At 42.6% G+C, this 23,600-nt stretch overlaps 1 protein-coding gene across 4 annotated transcripts in view; it reads right to left on the bottom strand.

Annotated features, from left to right (window-relative positions):
* Positions 1–21,066, bottom strand: part of epha7 (eph receptor A7) — an 89,987-nt gene extending 68,921 nt beyond the window's left edge. For all 4 annotated transcript variants that reach the window (XM_044168805.1, XM_044168806.1, XM_044168807.1 and 1 more), the window contains exons 1-4: positions 20,866–21,066; positions 19,232–19,296; positions 17,978–18,647; positions 1,179–1,334 (exon numbers count right to left, since the gene is read on the bottom strand). In XM_044168805.1, the coding sequence (XP_044024740.1) occupies positions 1,179–1,334; positions 17,978–18,647; positions 19,232–19,296; positions 20,866–20,959 (985 nt within the window). In that variant the 5' untranslated portion in view covers positions 20,960–21,066. The remainder of the gene's footprint in view (positions 1–1,178; positions 1,335–17,977; positions 18,648–19,231; positions 19,297–20,865) is intronic.
* Between the last annotated feature and the right edge of the window lie 2,534 nt (positions 21,067–23,600).

The raw sequence follows: 23,600 nt of genomic DNA, 5'->3' as shown, positions 1-23,600 counted from the left end.
AAGGGTGTGTCTCACATGTTAGTGATTCACTTTACACATTACAGTGTAATGGTGCTGTAGCCACAGATGTCTCACCATGTTCCACTTTTTTTTTAACTACTGTGTAGCTCCTTCATTTCCATTGTACATTTTATTATATATATATATATATATATATATATATATATATATATACACACACATATACACAATAACTATTAACAGACACCCATAAATGACAAAGAATCATTTTTCATATATGTATAACATTAAGTCCAAACTCCAATCAGGCACACACACACACACACACACACACACACACACACATTAAAGATTCTGACTTGGCCTACTTTGGGTGTTCAGGGAAAAAGTGGCACTGCTCAGGATGTGAACCAGGCATGCTGATTTTCCAACATATGCATATCTGTTTTTGTTGATTTGAATAAACAGATAATGGTATAAAACTAATTACCACAATCTGAAATGTTAATTTATCTGCTCTCATTCTCATTTGTCAAAAGAATGACAGAGGTGTGTATCTAGCAGCCATCAGCCTGTGGGCCTATCAAGGAGTTGTGTGATACATTATCAGTAGAATGAAGGCACACAGATATGGTGCAGATATTATGATTAGGGGTGCTGTTTACCACCAGAGATAAAGCAGAGTGCTAACATTGCCCCCGCTGGGGTGTGCCACTCCCCCTGCACAGTAGCTGAAGGCAACGTAAAAAAAACCAAAAACATACAGCAGCACCTTGAAATTAACATGTTTGGATTTGGAAGCAAATTAGCCCCACCCATCAGCCTGAATCCCCCAGACTGTGTAAATAAGCCATCAATGGCTGTCACATAACTGGCCAGGACAAATGAAGATGCAGGGTGCAGTCTGGGCTGCCGCTGCTGACTGTAATTGCAATCTTTCAGACGGGAAATGGCAAATTGCTCCTCTCATCATTAGCAACCAGCTAAGACAGAAAACAGACATGCAAGCCTGCAAACATAATTATAATGACATACTGGGAGGCAGAGGAACTGCTATGGAACACATCTGGGCTTTCATGAGACCACTGAAGACTGACTGAACAGGTCTGCTGTGGGTTCCGGAGTGTGTTTTTTCCCTCGCATGTGTGGCTGTTTAAATTCAGATCCTGGCAAGTGATCTGCGCTGTGTTTACCTAGCAACGCCATGGCAGACTTACTTGTGCAGGCCACAGACGGAGGGTCAGAGAGTGCTCGGTAGTAGCCGTCCTCGCAGTCGCAGCGCCAGGAGCCCTCACGGTCGTTGAAGCTGTGCGCCGGACAACGAGAGCACTGAAGGTCCTGGGAGGAAGACTTGTAGAAACCACGACCGCACGCTGCAGAGGGAAGGGGAAAAAAAAGAATGAGGCCAAGGCAAAGAGAGGAGGACAAAGACAAAAAAGCAAAGTTATAAACCTAGATTACACAGACAGTGTTATGTGGGGATCTCATGTAATTTATGAGTTACCCCCAAATTTCTACATAATGAAATTTGCTAATATGAAAAAAAGGTGGAGTGTAGTGTTCTATTTTACAATTCAGTTTTGAAAATGAGTTGTGAACAGTTCCACCAAAGAGTGAATTTTACTAAAAAGGCAAAGTTTAGAGAACAGCCCCCCCCCCCCCCAAAAAAAAAAAATAGTGAACCGCACCAAACACTTAATTAGATTCTTAGGCTTGACATTTTTTATAAGGATCCCATGAATTGTGTCTTATTTCTGTTGTCATTTCGTAAATATCCTCATATTGCCCAGCTGTACAATACAGCAGTAGTTGTTGTCTTTCTTTTTGTCAGAGGAAAATGTTCACTGCAGTTTACATAAAACGGGGTCCTCTGGTGGCGAGGACAGCTCAAAATGTAAATTTTTAAACTGATACCAATATCAATATTTTAAAGTTTAAAAAATCTGAAAACTTTAAAATCTGCAGACATTCATTTTTTTAACATTAACACTTGATAAGGATCCCTTAAATTTAGTTATCAAAGAATTGTGACCATGATATGTCCTAAGTGGCACATTTAACAGTTGAAAAATAAACTTGTCAGTGCTCTTTGGGGGACAAACTATGTAATTGTGTCACTGTTTCTAAATTAAATCAAACATATATTTGGCATTTCTGTACTGCAATGTCTTGTTAGTTGTCAGCCGACACATACACCAATACTGCTATATCTGCGATAGTCAGCCAATAGATGAGCTCGAACAATAAACCGTGGGGGTCCGCAACTAGTTTTTGCCTCTGGGCCCCCTAATGGGTTAATAAGGCCATGCTGGTACCAAAAGAAAAATCTAATTATTCCTACCCTTAACCAAAAACTCAATAGATACCTTGAATTTTCACAGCAATTTTTATTTAGTAAACCCCAGCTAAACCAGGTTCACACAGGATTTTCTTCACTGATGATCTCAGCAGTCATTACAAATCTCTGAATGTCTCGAGGTAATATTAGTCCTGTGCAAACACAGTCTGAATGAGTCTTCGCTTCACACCTGTATTCCCATCATGAAGAGGGCATGACAGAACACACCATTGTGTTCACACCTTGAAGCAGCCAGTATTTGAATCAACCTGCCCCCTCAGGCTTCATAAAGCAGGCTGAGCCATGAAACGGTATCGCAAACCTCACATTGAATTCGCTCATGGATAAACTACAACCTCTCATTTCCACAGCAAAACAACAAGGCTATTTTTATTCTGATGAATCCTCAGGTAGATAAAGAGGTCCGACTTGTTTATAACAAGTCCTATCTCTGAGAGGAAACATTCTTCAGTAGAGCAGAGAGATTAGCATACACATCAAGCACAAGCACACGGATCATTTCAACACTGGACCTTTGACCAAGACAGTAAACAAACCTAAGACTGATATGACTAATCAAAAAAGACTCATCATTGCCTGTGTGGTGAGATTTTGATTTAAGAATTCCACTCAAACCAAATAATTCACCCACCCACCATTTCTCAAAAGTTGCAAATGATTCTCAGGTCCCAGAAGAACCATGAAAGCAATTAATGACAAAGGCAGAATGTACATGGAAAACAGTGATTCATAGCAACCTCACTGTGAATCACATGCATTTGTCGAGTTAATGTCTAAATAATCAACTGTGTCAACTAATCCACAGTGACCGGCTGTGCGTGCAAAACAGAGCTAAGCCTGGTGAAAAACTGCTATCTAGGCCACATGATCTGCAAGAAATCAATACTTCTGTCAAAGACCAGCTATCAAATTACACCAAAAATGTATTTTTATATGAGCCACTGGGGGAAATGAGCAATGATTTTCATACCCCCCCTTACAGATTTTGGTCACCTCCTGTGAAAGGTCCAGAATAAGGATAGAGGCATCCGAGTTTTCTTGCTTTAACACTTCCAGAGTGGCATGAAGAGGAGACCGGGGCTTAGGGTATCGCCATTTCAGCTACACGAAAGCCCTTTCATTCTCCATTTATCACACTGCCACAGCCTCGTGAAACAAGACCTTTTTTTCAAGAGGAAAAAAAAGACATGATTTTATCTCTAATCTTTCTTTACCTTTTTGAGCCGGTAATTGAAAACAGAGCCACGAGGAGGCTGCGAGCGGTGGGTCTTGAATGCTGACCAGGTGAGACATATACACAGAGTCTAGTCAGTGCTAACTCAAATCAAATTTAGCTGCTTTTTTCTGTATTTACAGTTCTGATAAGTGATAACATTTGACAAACAGCAAAGGAAACCATATTTAGCTGCAGTATCTGATACGCAGTGTAAACACTCCCCCCATGGATGTTGATAATGACACTGAAGGCCTTTCTACAGCAGGCTAAAAATTAGCTAGATCAGGCTTAAGACGATGCTTTCTCCCACCATGTCGGGCTGTTTAAACATTCTGACAAGCCAGTGTGTCTGTTTGCCTTTGGGTTTCGGAGAGCTCATGTGCTGGGTGGCAGGTGTGCGGAGGGGGAAAGCCCGGCAGGAACCGAGGCTATCTCCCACCGCGACCACCACTCCAGCAGACAAGAGGATCCATATCCCAGATTAAGATAAGTACAAAGCCGGGAGAATTTTACTGAATAACTCAACTTTATTACTATAACTTCACTCTGTTTTAATAGCTTTCACAGTATTTCTATTGGTTATGTCGTATGTATGGTTATGCTTTTTCACCCGGTCGGATCCCAATACCCAAGCTCAGGGTACCAGCCGAAACTGTGAATAAGACCCCTGTTTTAATAAACTGGACTTGCCCTTTAACTCAAGCTCACGAGCAAAACACAGTTCATTTTCTATGCTTTTTTTCAGCAAAAGCCCATGTGTTTATCAGTGCATCAGACCGGGTTTGGCACCCGGAAATATTTACAGAAGCAACAAGGCGGCAAATGAGGCCCTTAAAAATCGAATGCCTGCATGACACAGGCAACTAAGTGTTTCTGCAGCTCTACCCACCACTGGCAGCGCATTGAGTGACAAGTACAAACACAGCCGTCCCGGCCCAGCATTCCTGTCCCAGCAGCGGCAGCAGCAGCGCAGTGCACACTGACTCGCTGCTGGCGAGTTTCCGTTTCTGGCACCAGATGCTGAAGAGACGCTCTTAGTTTGAGACACCAAGATGGGATGATAGTGAGTGAGAAGTTCTTTTATCGGCTGTCCCTGCAGCGACACTTTCCTTCTGAGTGGAAATATCTACGAAGCAATTACACCAAGTCTGCTCACCAAGTAGCCTTCTTAACTGACACCTTGCTGGCAAACACTGACACACAAACATATTAAAACCTTGTAAAAAACCCCAGACTCTTTATTACTTGCACTGACTTTGACAAGAGCACGTACAGTCCAACGTATAATTACATTTGTAAGGATGAAGTGTATAAGAGCGACTCCTTGAAAAAAGGGCCCATTTCAACGAGTCTGGTCTTGTGGCACAGATAAAAGCCAACTAATGGCTTGTGCTTGTTGACACGAGTCCGTTAAAAAAGCTCAGCGGCAGACACAACAGCTGGCTTATTTACAACACTGAGAAATTAGTTAGTCCTTAGAGAAGCGGGTTGAGGTTAAGCAGAAAGGAAAAATATATGCAAGTCTTACATTCCAGCCCGCTCCTCAGCAGGCTACAGAGCCAGCATCTGTAATTTCCCTTCCAGTGGTCAAACACTTTAATTCAGTGATGTGTGGGGGGACAAGCTGCAGTCAGCAATTTTATACAGAAAGAGGAAGAGGAGCCTGAGAAACGAGAGGTCCTCAGAGTAGTGGGATAGAGATAATCAAACGCTCCTGTGACTATAGTGTCTCAATCACAGCACACACTGGCCCAGAGAATAAAACAAAGTCTCCTTATCTTACGCAGACACGCATACACAAAAAAAGGGGGAAAACGGATTTCTGTATTCAAGTAAGATCTTGGTTTATTTCTTTTTCCTCTGAGCTGAGCTTCTTGACATTCCTGAATTACATCCAATTTCTCTCCCGCTTTAGCAGTGTCATGACACTCTTGGGGTTTAGTGGCAAAGAAAATCCGATATCATAGTGGCTCCAAAATGAATGTATCATAGTGGCACTGCTATCATAACATTTTCTAGTATTGCCTAGAAACTGGAAAACAAACTTCCTTGCTTGCTTTTAATCCACAAATCAACGTTACTATCCCTGTTGCGACCAAAAGTCATCTTAATCTTGTGTCTTTGCTGACAGATGGAATTCCAAATATGCCCTTGTTGTTTTCTGTGTAGTTTTCTAGTTTATTCTAGGACTGAGTATTGAATCTCAATACTTTTTAAAGGTACAGACTGAAATGTCTACATAGGACCAACTATGAAAAACCGTCAAATGTTGAATCTGACCGAACCAGACCAAGCATGCTCGGTCAGATTTATAGTCAGATTCTGACCAAGTCAGGTTCGGTTTATATTACAATGAGTGTAGGCAGATGTTTTCACAGACGTGCAGTCGGCGTGTATGATCCATGTGTCCAGTCCATCCATGTGGTTATATATTTTGGGCTGTATGCGGATGTCTGCAAAGACATTGACACGGACCTTCGCCACAGCCAGATGATAAATGTATGCTTTCGAACCCTTGTGGCTATGCAGATGTGAAAAGTATCATTTGAACTCTCGGTATCAGAAAGTAAAGTATCAAAGAAATATTATTTTGGTATTGGTATTGAATCTCAGGTATTGTATTGGTGCTGGTATTGAAAACCTCTAACTGGAAACTGAGCTTTCCTTGCTTGCTTACAAAACCACAAATCCAAACAAGGTTCCAATCCTTACTACTACTGAGCATGGAGAACTGTAGTTGGTCCACGCAGGGCAGCTGGGATAATTCGTTTCTCCCCATCTGTCTCAATATTGCTGCGGACGGGGCTCAAAGTGAGCTGCAGTGTGGGAATGTGGGAGAGTCCCTCTGTTTTTTTGCAGACTACCAGAGCCAAAGTGTGGGCCTTTCTGTCTCCATGGTCCTAGCATGATGAGTCCTGTCAGGGCTGGGCCTCCCCCCTTCTCCAGCTGCCCTCCCGTCCGGTCTGATTATGTGTTAAATCCGCCCCTGTGTCAGGATGGATGTGGAAAGAATGCGCGCTGAAGGGAGCCGAGCGGGGCTGTGGAGACCCGGAGAGAGCAGCCTGGAGATAGCACCCCATTAGAGTGATAAAAGAGGCAGAGGGAGGAGAGCAGCCGACAGGACCAACATGCAGGCCTCACCGCTGATGAATGCCAGGTGGAACGGGTCAAGCGTGATAAAGGAAACAGTTTATTTTCTTATTTCAATAAAACACCATTGCTTTCCGTAAAACTCTCGCCATGGCCGCTTCCTCTCCGATAGGGAAATGTCTTTATAAATATCAACTCTAAACACAGGCCTGGTTCGATGGGGAGCCTGTCGCCTGTGGTTTGTAAGAGTATGTTTCCTCCCAGTGTCTTTCCATTTGTCTGCATGATTCTGACATTCAGTGCTGTGTCTGCCTCTGTGCATACCTCTGAACAGGGCTGGGTGTTCATTGAAATGTTCTTATAGCTGTGTTTTTTCCATATTCTGGTGCCGATTAGAGAGAGATTACAGAGTTTTGGTAAAAATTCTACTGGTTTTGCAATGCCTTACTGCGTTACGCTATTTCTCTCCAGCTGACCAATTTCCATTTACTGAAGAGGGCCATGGGATGCAGTCAAACGCTGCGGACAAAAAGCTGGTTGGTGAACCTTGACTTTAGAATATCTTATCCCAGATATTTTTGTACAAATCTTTCTTCTTTTCATTTAACAAAAGCAAAGCTTCTCAGATGTAAGGCTGGATTACCAACATTGCAGAGCGGGCAACTGCCCTGGGCCCCCAAAACTCCAGGGGCCAGAAAAGCTCCAGCTTTGTTGTGTGTCAAATAGTTTGTACTAATTTGGGAACATGCACCAATAAATCACAACAGTGACATGGAGCCTAAAGTGGGGTTTTCTTCTTGAGGCCCTGACTTGAAAAGGGTCCTGTCTCAAAATGTAGTTTCAAGACTTCCTAAATTAATGTGTTTAATTAAGTTTTCACACATTAAATCTGTGGCCAGGTAGTCTTTTTCTAGCATAGGAACAGACATAGAGTCCCAGAGAGTGGGAGGAACTGGGGGTTAATAGGGGCCTGGCAGCTCATTTTTTGTTGTCTAAACACAAGCAGTCATACAAGAAATTTGCCTAGTTTGTCTAAATTAGACAAATTTAGGCAATTTTGCAATACCCTGTGCTACAGACACATTTCCGTTGGTGCCAAAAGAAATATTTATGATACCTAGCGCTACCTGTGAAAAACAAAGGCATTTTCTCCCTCAAACTTGTCTGATCGCTTCTGTTACACTGCAATCCGTTGTTAATACTGCCATAAACATTCTCCATCAGCTATTTCAAAATACCCTGTGTCTAGCTGGATGTTCAGACAACCATGAAATGCTATATAAAAACCCAACTCCTGCTTTATGTTTTTCAGTTTTACTTTCAGGGCATGCGATTAGGACCATGACCGTGCGTTACGACAATAGAGAAGGATGTCAATAGCTCACACAGAGCTTATTTCTTATGCATTAATGTAGCCTGGGGCCTATGTGTGTTGCTCTGATTAAATGTGACGTATGTTCTTTGCCTCAATAAATAGTAGGCCTCGGTGTGGACATTCATTAGGCTCTGCTTACTGGCATTTTATGCATGCTGAACTATGGCTGCATCTCTTTTATGGACTTAAGCCTGTGGTGTTCTCTCCTGCAATGTAAGAGGCAATAGGCTTCATCTCGTGAGTAACTTCAGAGCAACAGAGGCTGTCAGACCTGAGAAAAATCCTAGCCGAGTGTATTTCTTCTACTTTAAAAGCCAAAAGGACAGCTCAATTGATCTCATCTTGCAGGTGAGGTGTAGCTGCAAAGGTTTTAGAGAAATCAAGTGCACCTCGAAGGAAGACATGAGTTATTTATTAAGCTTACTGCCAGTGTTGTGCATGAACGTGCTCAAAGAGCACCGTTCATTGAACGTGCTCATGTTTTTGGTGAACGGTGAACTGAAGATATCGGTTTGCAACTAGTGCACTGTGTTTCACGGCACCCAGCATGCCGGTATTTTGGGTCACAGATTTTTGAAACGACATCGATCTGAAGCATCCAACCAGTCTTGGGAAATTTCTGCGAGCGACTGATGATCAGACAAGCAAACAGCCGCAAAGTTCCTCCACCCAAGTCAACCTCACAGCATTTTGACCATGAACTAGTTCATTTTGATCTGTGTGAACTGAACTTTGAGCTAGCTCTTGTGAAGTGTGAACTTACACAACACTGCAGTGCTTGCTAACTTTTTGTTTATAGCTTTGCATAATCTAAACGGTATTCAAAGTATTCTAATATTATGCTTAAGATTTTTTTGTGGTTCATACCTTAAATTTTTCATATTCAAATATGTTTTGTTTTTTAGTCTGATCGCAGGAGCAACAAAGGAAGCAGCAGATGTTTTCAAATTTTTTTCCTTTTTCCTCCGAGCCCGTTGCACTGCTCTAAATCTTTTTTTTTTCTTCTTTCAATAAAGAAAGAGATGCTCTGCAGCTGGTTTTCGCCAGCAGACATGTTAATCTCCCACCTATGAGAGGTGAGGCGCCTATCCAGCTCCGGGAAACAGTGGCAGATCACACAAAAGAAAGGAAAAGAACTGAGGCCGTGCTGAAAATCTCTTCACGGAGATAGAGTTTCAATGTCAAACCCCTTCCAAACAAGCTCATTTTCGAACACCTCCCGCTTTGGAAGAAGGAGGGAACCTAGGACATGGCTACAATAGAGCCAAAAAAGAAGTCAGACTAAAAGGAGCAGCTGAAACTAAGTTTAAACAGTTAAATAATCTGATGTAATTTTGTGCTGGATCCTCCCTTCACCCCACACATACTTGGAATGGCTCTGTCTGGCTGCTGCTGCACTCCACACATACAGACAACCGACCCATTCATCCGAGGTACCTGTGCTTAGCGGGAGATAAGTAGCTTTCCATGAGAAACAAAGAGAAGATTAGCATTCCCTTATATTGTGTTGGAGGGCATACAGCTTTGCCCTCTGAGCAGAGAACACCCAAAGGAAGTGCCTGCTTGGTTGTTCACAGCAAAGATCAAAGCCAGACACTGATTAAGTTATACTAAAATTTAAGCTAATGCTCCTGCTGTGGTGCTAAAAGTAATGCTACAGCCAGTCCACGAAGTTTGACCAAAAAGTCGGACAGTTTGGACATACAGTATTTTCTCACTTGCCTCTCGTGGTATTTGACATCTGCGTCCACAGCGGAGGGGAAATAGTCCCTATAAAACTGTTGACAAGATTTTGTGTGGATTAGGCCTATCCAGAATAACCAGGACAGTGTTTCTAGAAAGAGATGTTGCTATTGAAGTTTTTAAATGTCCCTTTTCAATGCTCTGAGCACTGCGAATCATTAATTCATCTCCATTTTATTGGGCTATAGGCAGAAATCTTAGACACAGACACTTCAACAAAAAACAAAACCATCTGCATGATTAGATACCTCTAGAGGGAAGTGAAAAAAGTTTTTTGTAATTGGGGTGAACCGACCCTATAAAGAATAAGGCTGATTATTATCTATATTTTTCTTATTGTCAACAAATCCCATGAAAGACCAAAACCATCTTTTATTTTTAAGTCAATCCCTCATACACCGTCCTGCTGTTTTAAATACTCCAACAAATGTGTATTAGTGGTTGTGTTAGTAGGAACCAATGGGCTTGGGGCTTGAGTGCCACAGACTTAGCAAAGTCAGAAAGTACTGAGAGACAGGCAATTTTATCCTTTAAACCTTAATTTCCAGGATAAATCTAAGACTATGAATCCGAGACCATGCATCTACAAAGGTTTTGAGTGAAATGTAAAGGAGAAAGTAATATGAACTCACTAAAGACAACTGCTTCAGTTTCATTAGAGTCGCTGCAACAACTTGAACACCTGTTTTCTTTTGCAGCACTCCTGCTGATTTACTGCATGGATTTAGAGGTGGAAAATGAAGGGCATTTTAAGATAAATTTACATCTTTTACATTTTATTACATCAGTGAATTTGCAGGCTCTCAATCCACCTAAACAGGAGCTGCATCTCTAGTCTGCGCACAGTCCTCCTAAGAGGTCTCTGCTTCTTTAAGCTATCATGCAGTGATGAGTGAGCTTTTTGAAATGGATTCTCAGTGACATGGAAAATGTCCCTACCTAATCGTCTTTTGTTTAGTTCATTTAACTCACATGGAAACAAGAGAAAGGGCCCTTAAGGCCAGCCAGGCGGCTACCTTTAATGGATGAGGTGGTCAGCTCTAAAAGAGAGCTGTGCTAAAAGACACCACATATAACGGAAGGACTCTGCATTCTGGGGATGAAAGCACAGGGTCCAAAGGTCTGACCCGATCCAAAACCCCCTGCAGCCCAAGCGAAATCGGCACTGAAAATGTCCCCAGTCAGCAAGTGAGCATTATCTCTGAATTGTGCCTACCAACCTTCCCGACCATCCCCCCCGGGTCCCAGAGCTGTGACAGAAAGGAATGAAACAATGTTAAACTAGCTGCACATCACTGCTGTGGCCAGGCCCCCGTGGCCTCCCCTGACACACAAATACACCGGCTTGGATGCCCACAAGTGCTTGTGCAGATGTAGACTGCTCTTAAACAGTCGGTTCATCCAAATAAAAATTAAAAATACGAGGATATTCTAGATAGCTAGACAGAGAATGAACCATTGTCATTATGCTCTGGGAACTTGTAATGTGCATTTGTTTTTTTGCTGTTTTCTGACATTTTTAGGACCAAACAATTAACAAATAGTCTAGAAATTCACTGGCAGATTAATTAAAATAATCATTAGATGAGTCCTAAAGTTGTTTATTCTCCCACTCAGGTTATGTAAAAATTGGTTACCTTCTCTTTTGCCAAGCTGTCTTCATTTAAACACAACTCTGGAAGAAACTGAATTTCCTGCAACAGAACCATCCTAAGCACATTTTAAGTTCTGCTTCCTCTGCCCTGGGTGTAAGTGGGAAAAAGTGTGAAGTTATGTAATAAGTTATTGATTCTCCTCTTAAAGGAAGATTGAAGTACAGAGCCAGTGGTCTGATGCCTCCCAGAGGAGCAGCTCCACTGACAACAGGGCTCTTTCCGCTACCTCTTATGGTGGCGAGACCCCAGGCCTAGTCACATATCACTTTCACCCTCATGCCACAGGGACACAACACAGAACACCAAAGACATTGTCTTCTGACATAGAGTTTGCCTGTCTGATCACATCCCTCTCAAGCAGTCAGCAGGCAAGCAATTACAAAAATGACATCTGTGCCACAGTTTGGATAGCTAAAAAGGGCAAAAGCTTAGAATTACAAGAGGTATGGAAGCAGGGATCGATGGAGATGTCTGAACCTGTTAGTGCAAGTGGAGATGAGAGCCGCTGCACCACGGGGAGGGCTGTTTTGTCATGCAGGGAGAGGGGGGTTGGAGAGGTGACTCTTCTGGCGATCAGGGGTCAACTGCTGCGATCATCCATCTTCCGTCTTGACAGTGTCCTGTCAGCCGGGGCGCTCATGTTACTAAACACAACAGGCAGGCCTCCATTGTGGCGCTGCGCTGGTCTGCAGCCATGTGTAAATGAAGTTAATATTCACTGACCTCATGCATGGCCAAATGCGGACCCCAGTGTCACCTTGAAAATAATGCTATCTGACGCAAGTTGCAGAGGTCTCCCTTTTTGGGGGGTTAACAATGTCTCTTACCAGTACGGCTTTCCACATGCCTTTGTTTGTGTGAGAATGAGGACTGTTTACTTGGATTCTGTCTATTCATGTGGTGCAACGTAGGGTTTCAAATTTGGACTGGCAAGTCAAATTCCAAGTCCTGGATACTGATAAGTCATCACTCCCCAGTTTTTTCTTGCTGACTTGAAATAGCATTAAAGAGCTGGTTGGCACAATTTGCATCTAAAATCACACCCTTTCTTCTCAGAGTCATAACTCAGTCAAACCATAACGCACATGCACATACCCCTGGAATTAGCTCAAAGTACTCTAACCAAAAATATCAGTATCTCTGATCTGGTGTTGTGTCTGAATAGACTAAATGATCTGAAAATAATAATATATGGCATGTCTGGTTACGTACTGACTATGCCATAAGCCTGCAAATAAAGAAAGTGGAAACTGAGCTAAAACAGCCTAGGGTTCAAGAGCTAAGAGCAAATAACCATAAGGTTACTAGTATTTGGAAAATATCCCCTTGAGATTTGTTTTTGATGCTCCTAATAGTGTTTTCTGAACAAGGTTTGTGCGCCTACAACAGTTGAGTGGACTGAGCATTTCCATCAGCTGCTTGATATTCATATATGCATGAGTCAGCAGCTGTAGCTTATCAGCAGAGGTGAGAGACAAACCCATTACCAGTGACCAGAGACTGGCAGCCCCGTGTCCTTCTTTAAGCTCAGTTCTCTGTGCTTAGATTGTGTGTTTTAGACCCATCTTTACCTCAGTGATATATCTATGAACCTGAAAACCAGCTGGAGCAAATCATCAGTCACGACAGCCCTTTGGTTTTCCTTTGCCTTTGTTACAGTATATGAGTTGGTGCAGCCTATATGAAAGTAACTTTGAGACAAATATTTACCAAGCCAAACGACTTTGTGAATGAGCCTCCCAGTGAAAGTTTTTGCGCATGTAAAATGAGGCATTTGTATTTAATTTGACGTGTTGACAGGGCAGCCGGATCCCACAGAAAGTGCTGCTGGCACCAGCTCAAGCAACAACGTCTTCTTGCTTTTACTTCTCATTTGGAAGAGTATATTTAAAAAGGGGGCACTGGTTGTGGAAGTAAAATAAATACTCTTTATTACAGCTTGCCAAATCACGATTTCAAACATTTTGTCTTCTCTTCATCCTCCGAGGAAGTAACTGTGGTTTAGTCTCTGCTAATGAGAAGGAATTAGATAGAGCAAAAGAACTGCACAAGAATACAGTAATATCTTCTGGTCATGAAGACAAGTCTACATCTGTTCTCAGTAGAGCAACTCTGAAACTGGCCTTTAAATAATGTGACCAACCATTGTTCCCTCTGCTGCAGAAACGTACTATGAAATCACCATTTCTTTGTTTTGTCCACCTACATATAGCATATAGAGCACAGAGAACCTATTTTTGGGGCGATATTGAAAATCCTCTAATGTGGGACATCAGTGCTAAGGTAGAGACAGTTAAAGCAACCTTTAGGACAGTGAGTGCATCAAGAAAGTGAATGATTATGCTTGATCACAAAATACAGTAACTCTTGGAATGTACTGAACATCAAAATCAGAGATATGTAATCCATAATGAAAACTAATAATCCTGGACATCCAACTAAAACTCAAATATAAATGTATTTAGAGCTGAAACCTATTATTTAAATAATCGATGAATTGTCCAACAGAAAATTCATCTTCAACAATTTTGAGGCATTTTTCAGTTTGCTGACATTTTATAGACCAAACTATTCATCAATACCTAAAGAAAATAGTTTATATAATGAAAATCATGTTAAAAAATAGTTAGACCTACAATTATTATTTTTCTAATTGTTTAGTCTGAAATGTCAGAAAATAAGTAAAAATACCCATCACCCATTACCCACGCTGACATCTTCAAATGTCTTGTTTTGTCCGACCAACAGTCCAAAACCCAAACATATTCCATTTACAATGGTGTAAAACAGAGAAAAGCAGCAAATCCTCACATTTGGAACCATATAATGTTTGGATTTTCTTCGTGATATATGAATTAAATGATCAATCTAAACATTTTGGTTTCTCCAAAGTTCATGTCCTCCCAAGTGATCAATTTTAGGACACTGCCAACTGTATTAGTAGTAACATCCTGAGCAGAGAATACCACATCTGTGTGTCTGATTGCTACCTGCCAGGCCAAGACAACAAGGAGGAAAAGCCCTGGGCTGTGGAAGAATGCTACTATTCATAGGAAGCAGACACTGGCAGTGACAGGACGAGCTCGCATCCATCACCAATTTATTTCAATCTTGAGTGATTTAGGTCCATTTGGGTCTCCTGTGGATTCGGCGCACATCTGTCATTTGCATAATTAAGCTCTGGAGCAGTTGTAAAAGACAGCCATTTGGTGTATTAAATTCACACCTTATCAATCAGGGGAGCATCAAGATGTATGAGGACCTCCTGACTCTTGGCTTCCTGGCTTCATTTGAAATGCTAAGTGCAGCTTTTTCTCCAGGCCTGGAGCTGGGCCTGGCTGGCCGGGCCACGTAGTGGCTTCCATACACGTTAGCTGTCGTGGTCAGACCCCAACTGCTCAGCCCCTTCCCTCGGGGGCTCAATCATCAATCAGTCTCCAACTAACTTCTGTCCAACTCCCTGACAGTCAAGATGGATGGTGCCAGCGTCTACAGGATGCTGTATCCTCTCATTAATTATCTTGTTAGCAAGCACCGATAGCAGCAAGATATGGCCTGTTTTATCTGTATTCCACCAAATAGAGGCCTCTCCCTTTTTTGGTTGAGGGTCAACAGTTAATCATTTCTCAGGCACTGGTTACTTAGTACCACAGTGATGTGATGTGTCAAAATTGGACAACATACATTCCCGGGATTGAGTCAAACAAAGAAGCCAGTGTCCTCCCACAAGAGCCCTCTCTCTGTCTAAACGACTCTGTGGCTCCATTGCAACCAGTAGCCAGCGCTAAACAAGACCAGCGGATGAATGGGCGCTATTTTAACAACATGCACTTCTTCGCAAAATGAAGCCCGCGCAGGCCGGGGACACTTCAACTGGCCTTTTTCAACACCCATTACACTGAGACCACTGAACGCAGCGGGCGGAGAAGAAGAGTGACATTTACTGGCACAGATTGCCACACAAAGAGTTAAAGAGAGACAGGGGGAGGGGGGCGTAGGGGTGAAAGACAAGGGGTCCCTCTTTGCTGACGGTGATGAATGAGTGGATCACAACACGTTTCGGAGGAGGCCTTTGCATCCACAGAGGGGGCTCCTCAAATGACATGACTGACAGCTCAACTCGCTTACTCCACTTGCACCCGCCCTCCTGCTGAATATTTTACTCGGCGGCCATGTTATAATCATAGCGCACTGTAGATACTAAAATAGGCCAGTTAAGGACTGTCTTAGAGCATGTAGGGAGATCCAATCTACAGAAACTGTTTTAACAGTTGCATGAAAATGCTTTTTGTTTTTTTTTTTTGGGTGGCTATTCAAGAATTTCAAAATCCTGGTTACTGCACTGATCTCCGATTGCTCCAAATAAAGTGCCTGCCAGATTGTCTAAAAGACATCAAAAAAACCCTTTCCAATGATGAATGAATCAGGGGGTTTGCAACAACTTTTGTAACTTTCCTAAACTGATATTCTGACAACTATACCCATTTTATGCAGCTATTGGTTTGGTGTATGGAGGTGTGAAAGTAGGATGGGTTTGAACTTATGTCTCAAGCTCCCTTTTTTTAATCTTTATACAACTACCTCCACCACTTTTCATGTGTACAAACGAGTGCAACACCAAGAATACTTTTGAGGAGAGACTGTCTGAAAGTGTGCACTGTTATCCCCATTTGTACAATTCTTTGCATCTCCCCCCTCTCTATGATGGCAGGCTGCATCTTCCAGTCTGGCCATTCAAAACAGGTATACACACTTGCCTTTAGACGTGTTCATACCACACTTCGTTCAAACTAGTTTGTTTGAAGCATACGGAACCCTTTATACTAAAGGTGCGGCATCGCCATGAGGCACCATTTTAAAGACGTACTTTTACACCACTAAGACAAGCTTGTTTGAGGTCCAAATGCCAGGATTTCACATTTTTAACGGTCACAGCCACTTGGACTTATTGCTCTGCTGATCAGCTGATAGAAATACTTTGAATAGCTTTAAGATTGTGCTGGGGGAAACTACTGAATGGACAATTTAATGTCAGTGGAGCTGCTGGAAGAAGTGCTGATGGTGCACCGTGATTCTCATTTTATTTAGATTAACTACCCCTTAATACAAAGGCTTCTCATGCCTCAGTGGAGATAAAGCTCATAAAGGTGCAGTGTCAAGACTGGAAGTTGATCCACATACACATTAAGGAGCCTTCTTCCTCAGGCTTTAAACAACCTGAGGGTAGGTTCACTGTACTGCTGCCTATATCTAGGTATTTGTTTTAGTTGACACGTGAACAGATTAATGAATAGAGATGCAACAGTCCTGTGTTCTGAGAGCTTTGCACCAAGACATAATAAGAACAGGTAGCTACAATTACTTTGACAAGCCAGAGCTATTGATTGTTATGCCGCATCGCTCCCCTTGTTGAAATAAACCTTTCTTTCCACCAAAGGGCACAACTGGATCTTACATCTATGCATATTCAAACAACAAGAACACTAAAAAGTAGCTCCATGGGGTGGAATCAGCGATAGCCAGCTAACATTAGAGACATAGCACAACTTGAGGCGGGCTGTGTTGCTCTAAATTACATGGCCTAATATATTTCATTAACACACCTCCCTCTGTGGGGTCTTTAATGGATGACAGCGTGGCATAAAAGCTTGTCTGCCAGGGACACTAATTTGTTCATAGATGCATTCCATTCAATTATTACTGGCTGCCGCTCCTCATAAACTGCTTAGATTGAGGTTCCCACTTTGCCAAAAAAAAAAAAAAAAAAAAAGAGCCTTGCCTGACAAGGCAGGCCACTTAAGTTCTGTGACCTAAGTCGCCCACTTTGAATCCATAATGATTTTTATCTTTCAAGTCAGGTGGCCACTGAAAATAATCCTCTGAGCGTTGAATGACAGAAAGCATGTTATTGTTAACTGTAGCGGCACAATCCGACACCACAACAATGCCAAAATGAGCCACAGCAAGGCTGTATTTACCCTTCCTGTCAGGCTCCTTCATAAATATCCTGAGGCCTAAATGCCACAGTACAGCGGCTATTTGTTTTCCCTCTCTGTCAGGGTCATTTGGCCGGGGCAGAAAGATACTGACAGACTGGCTGGACTTCCTTCGGACCTGTGTATTCTGCTGGTGATTGTCTTGGCTTGCTGCCAGTAAGAAAGAGAGGAGTGTTCGAGCTGAGGAGCTGAAAATCAAGTTATGATTTAATCCCAGTCTCAACAGATTCATGGCTTTAAGAGCCTCGTAATCAATTAACACGGATTCCAATTATTATTACACTGAGGATGTTTGGCCTTAATACTTTATCCATCTTTACTGCTGCTTTAATCCCATTTGCCAACACAACTATTCAGCCAGCAATGATTGTCATTTACTTACTTTGCATAATCAAATCACAAACACTCCCCAGTTTATTACTTTTTTCTTAGCACACCTTTTGTGGTGTGAAATCTGTGGATGCCCCTGACTGATTTCTAAAAGTAACAAGAATCCAACTCTGGGAATGCTGATCAGTCAATTAAATTACTACTGAAAACACGTTTCACTGTGATCGTGACAGAAAAGGCGCAGGCACTCACGTTCACATGCATCTCCTTTCTGATGAAATCCAGCTTTGCATATACATTTCCCAATGGGCACCAGCCATTCCCCCTCAGCGCTGCAGTGCATCTTGGGAGAGTTGTCGGCCTCCTCCTCGGCGTCGCTCACGCACATGCCCTCGACCTCCACCAGCGAGGAGAACTCTGATCCTGTCACGGTGTCTGGGAACGTGGCCAGGTTCTCGATGATAGACCAACACTTCTTGTAATAAACTTTGACAGAGACCAGGGCGATACACGCTCCTACATCCTGGAAGGCCAGGTAGAAGCCCCGCCTGGACAGGGGGCCAATTATGCGCACTTCTGTATTCAGCTTCATCTTCCTCTCGCCCAGGTCGCCCTGGGTGAAGCTTTCATCTGCGGCGATCGTGTCAATTTTCACATACTGGTTCTCCCGTAAGCTCCTGCCCACCTCCGAATCCGTTTCCTGGTAATACAAGTTGAACGTCTCCTTGCAAGTGCCCACCACACCGGGTAGGCTGTTACAATCCCTCAAGGTAAACTTCAGTTCCACAAAAATTCTCTGGGCATTGCCCTTCTCTATCCAGTTAGTCCGAAGCCAGTTGTTCTGATTGGGCTCCATGACTTGGCAAACCTGGTATGTGCGAATGGGTGTGTAGTTCTCATCTAAGCCGCTGATCTCTTCCCACTGAAATAAGACATAAATGAACACATCCATTAGAGAACGGCATGTTGAATTTAGACGGGAACTGAAATAAACATCTAATGATTGGCAATCAAACTGGAGGTGATTTTCTGTAATGAATACGACAAAGGCATATGAAAGATTGTCATTTCAGACAGTGCTGAATGCAATAAACTGCAGGGAATGACGGGAGATTAGCAGTTGCGGTTTTTATCGCACAAACACACCTTTTAAAAGGTGCTCAGTTGACGTGCTTCTGCTCACATTATTTATTTAAAAAAAGTTTCTCACAGCCTGCTTTTAATCAGACTAGCAAGTTGGAAGTGGTTTGCTTAAGGCATCTGTGCTCTGAATGTCAAAAGCCGGGAGAGTTTAGTAGCAGAAACAACCTCTTGCATGCTTGATCTTTTATTCTGGAGAGACTTTTCTGAGCAGGGAAAATGCAGACTGATCCTTACGTATGTTTCACGCCTCCGTTAAATATTACTATGCCTATCACAGATGTGGAACATCAATAAAAAGCTGGACAAAATCTAGATACAGAGAAACATCCGTGTGCCAGCGATGCGGAGATTCTGCAGACTTACCCCATTGGGAGGATAGGAGATCCACTCCAGTTCTGTCTGCTGTGCCTTGGAGTCAAGCAGAATCACTAGTGACAGGGAACAGAGAGGCAGATGGTTAAATCTCACCGGGGCTGGCTATTACTGATACACTGATACTGCCACACATCGATACCTATAGCGTATATATACCACTGACCTAATTTCTGGCCGCAGCAGTTAAAGCAGAAACATTCAATACGAGACACTGCAGCGGACAGGTCCTAATGTCTGCAGGGGAACTTTCTGGTGGATGAATTAAGGCACTGACAGTGTGCTTAAGGAAGAAATAAAGTCTAGAAATGTGTTGCTTGCCAAACGTGTAGAATGTGATGGGGATCATTAAGCTAAGCGCACTTATTTCATTGAATGTCGGTTTATTTTACGCATCAGTTTATTAAAACACATTTCTGGAGTGGAAGTTGTTGCGCAAAGGTCAAGCCAGCGGCTGCTGCTCCCATCCCGACGCACGTACGGTATGCGCTTAAACTCGGGAATATGTTCAGCTCCGAGCGGCCCTAAGACTACAGTGAACCCATCTAACGAGCGGCTTGTTTGCAGTTTTGATCTGTGAAGGCGATTTGTCAAATCCGCCTGTTTAATGCTCTAGAAGCGTGCGAGAGCGCAGAGCGGTACCACGGCGGTTTTTCCTAAAAATTAAGTTTTTTTTAAATTGTATTTAATATCAGCAGACAGTTCCATCATGCGAGGGGGCAGCAGCCAGGACGCACCGCCGTAAAAAAAAAATAATGCCCCGGTTATATCTTCCAGGAGACTGTCTGATATGGACGTCTGCGAAATCCCGCATATAAACACCTAGTATTTACAATTCATATCAGCTATATTACATCCAGACCGCGGTCGGTTATTACACTGTCAAATTAATAGGCATATCTGCCCCGTGATTTCATCTTTTACGTAGGCTACAACATAATTAGGCCTACACTGGACCAGAATCCGATCGATTAAAAGTGCCAGTCTTCAGCCCTCTGGAGTTATTTAAATCCCCTCTTATTTGTGTGTTTTATAGCCTTGGTTCTGGCCAATTGGAGCGTCTGAGGCAGATGCCTGCTCCGAATCAGTCTGATGTATTTTCCTTCCAAGAAACAAGACTAGACAGGACTGTTAGAGCCGAGGCCACTTTGGAGGAAATAACCCTCCGAAACTGCGGTCAGATGGACGGCTCACTCACTTCTAGCGAGGCGAGCCTGCTCGAAGGATCGACACGCTCATTTTACTTGGTTTGTCTTGACAGACAGATCTTTAACGAGCGAGCCAGTTATGCCAGTAGCGCACTGGCACTGGAGTAAAATAAAAACAAGAGCTCCTGCGTCCAATCCGTGATCCGCGGCGTTTGATTGCCGTGCGTAAAAACACCGCGAGGTCCGGGAGCAAACAGCGCTGTCATCCCCGCACACCGGCCTCATTTGACAGCACTGGCTATATAAAACATCCACATGTTGAGTTATTAAAAGATCGCGTGGGATTTAAAGAGAAAATGGGAAAGAAAAAAAACAAAACAAGGAAGCTGTCTGCTGGATTTGGACACCTCTCTATTAATTCTGGAGGATGTTTTCCAAATGCGATGGGATGGAAGATTCCAAACTTTAAGAACTTACCTTCCTTCGCATTCTGAGCGTTCCCGCTGTCTACATAACAGCATAAATGAAGGCAAAATGTAATCCAGAGACACGGGATAGACCTGGAGAGCATGGTGCAGCCGTGGATTTCAATCTAGACCGTAACTCGCGTTGCCACCGTCTCGTGTGCTTCCCATTGACGACACTAAACCGGCTCTATGTACAACAATCCGCTGGTCCCCACTCAAATAGCGTCTGCTGCCGCTGGGAGGAGCCTGTGGCTCCGGTGATGTCAGTCAAGGAGACAGGCGAAGGGATTGTCCAATCGTAACGCGGAGAAGGAAACGTCACGAAAACTGAGGTCCAATAGGCGCGTGGAGGTGGCTGGGTTTTAGGGGGGGATGCACGGCGGAGGAAATGTTGTCACAACTTGGGTCAGATATTTTTTTTTTTTTGTTTTCTCCAGGAAAAGGCCAAGGGATCCTCCAGTACAGTTGGCGTCTCGACACAAACGTGCGCGCGCACGCACCAACACCACAAAAGTCCATCCCCAAGATGATTCTGTGGCCGCTGAAAAACAACTAGCTCCACAGTCTTTAAAGTTTGTTTCATTTTCCTATCATGTCACCTTTGAAACTTTGTTAAAGACTCATCTGTTCATCGTGACTTTTGATCAGAAACTAAAAAAAAAAAAAATGTATTTGTCTGTTTTAACACAAGAGCCACTTTCACCCAAACGCACATTTGCCATCTTGAGCAGGGATTAGTGGCATTTTCTGTTTCTTATATTTACTGACATATGACAAACTTTATGTCTCAAAGCTCTCTGCTTGCTGGGTCGTGAATGGTGAATTTGAGTTTTGCATTAAATGCATATTTTAGACTCACTTTCATCCTGGGTAATAAACTATGTGGAGTGGTCCAACTATGTTGGTGGCCATGAGGAGGTGGGGTGCCGTTGGCAGGGGCCAACCTGTCACAGAGGCAAACCAGGCAGCTGTCTGTGAGGGCCTCCCCACGCACACTTTTTTGAATTTGTGTTTTTTGTGAGTTTTCGTTTATTTTAAAGATTCTATAGATGTATTATAAGTATATATAGTAATATTTTTTTTTGTAAAAATGTAGAATATTTCCCTCTGAAAAAGGTGGAGGTGAAGTATAAAGTAAGTAACAGGTACCCCAAAATAATTACAGTATTTGAGTAAATGTATTTAGTTACTTTCCACCACTGCATTTTGACAGTTAGGATTTTTGCAACACTGTTTAGCACACACAGTTTGCATTTACACTGATCACCTGCACGGAATATATCCATTGTTATTTATTTCCTCCCCCACTGTTGGTTGGTTGGGATATTAACAGACTGAGAGTGTGTGTACGAGTTGACAGAGACCCTAAACGCGCGGCTCGGTGACTCCAAAGCCCACAATAAGTTGTAAGTTACCCAACATTAATCAGCCCCCGAATGGTACCTCCACCACTGGATAAGTGTAGTTTATTCACCATCGGCACAAAAGATCCTTTAATTTCATTGTGCAGCCCTGTGTTGTAGAATGACAAATAAATGTACCTTGAAAAGAAGTGGAGAAAAGAGTAAAATCAAGGTTTTTTTAATTTATATAGCCCATAATCACAAATTTGTCTCTGACGGGTTTACAATTTGTACAACATACAGCACCCTCTATCCTTAGACCCTTGATTCAGATAAGAGAAAACTCCACAAAAAACATAAAAAAATAAAAACGTTAAATTGGGAAAAAGGAAGAAAGCAACAACGGAGGGAACCTGTCTTTCGGGAAGGAAGAACGCACGATAGGTGTCATGTATATGAGGAGGTCGAAATACAATATGGAGAAACAGAATAACAATATTAAGAAAATAAAGCACAAAGATATAATTAACCAGTTAAGAGTTTCAGACACAGTGCAAAAGCCTTTCCATTCAGCTCCTGGATTCTAATTCGTGACAGCGTCTTTATGTTTGAGCCAGATATAGTTTTTTTTAATCTGTGGAAGGTCACCTTAAGTAAGGGACAGTTCCATTGAGACAGGCCATTCCTACGCCAGGACCTGATTCATTATTCTGCTGCTTGAGAGACTTTCAGACTTTCAAGATACAACAGCCGGGGGTCTTAAATAATAAGCAAAGATAAACAAAAAAAACATAATTTAAAAGTCTAAAGTCCATTTCCCACTTTCTTGGATGACTTGGCATATCACTTAAAAATTAAAGTGGAGCTCATTATCCCTTTATACATACAGCATTTGTTGCAGGTCACTAATTAATCTCCATTACCTCCCAACAAGCAAAACAGCTGTAGTTATGGCCAACAAATAATGATTAATAAACTGTGGACAGAAGCAGACAAGGACTCACTTCAAGGTTTATTTACCTCTGCTTTTTCCGTTTTTGTTTGTATGTTTGGCCTGTTTATTATGCAAATTGCAGCTAATCCTTTTTGCCTTTGATACACAGTCGAGTCCTGCATGAAAGTGTACAACTAATGATGGTTGAATTAATCTGGATTAATGTTACCTTTATCATACCTGTCTGTATGACACCATCGTTACACCAGTATCCGTCAGTGTAAAGTCAATGTGAGAGACAGGATTTCGGAGGGTTTGGTTAAATTATACACGCGTACATTCTACACTGATTTTAAGGTTTTCGATGAACAACGTTGAGCATCCGTTACTGTGTGTGTTCTTCCCTCTCAGCTGGGTTTATTTCCCCTGTGACAGGCATGGGATGATTTCATCCGCATTGGAATGTCT

The sequence above is a fragment of the Siniperca chuatsi genome, linkage group LG16 (genome assembly GCF_020085105.1).
Source record: "Siniperca chuatsi isolate FFG_IHB_CAS linkage group LG16, ASM2008510v1, whole genome shotgun sequence".
NCBI classification, from domain to species: Eukaryota; Metazoa; Chordata; class Actinopteri; order Centrarchiformes; family Sinipercidae; genus Siniperca; species Siniperca chuatsi.
The sequence above is the reverse complement of the archived record's forward strand: the minus strand, read 5'-3'. Positions and strand labels throughout refer to the sequence as shown.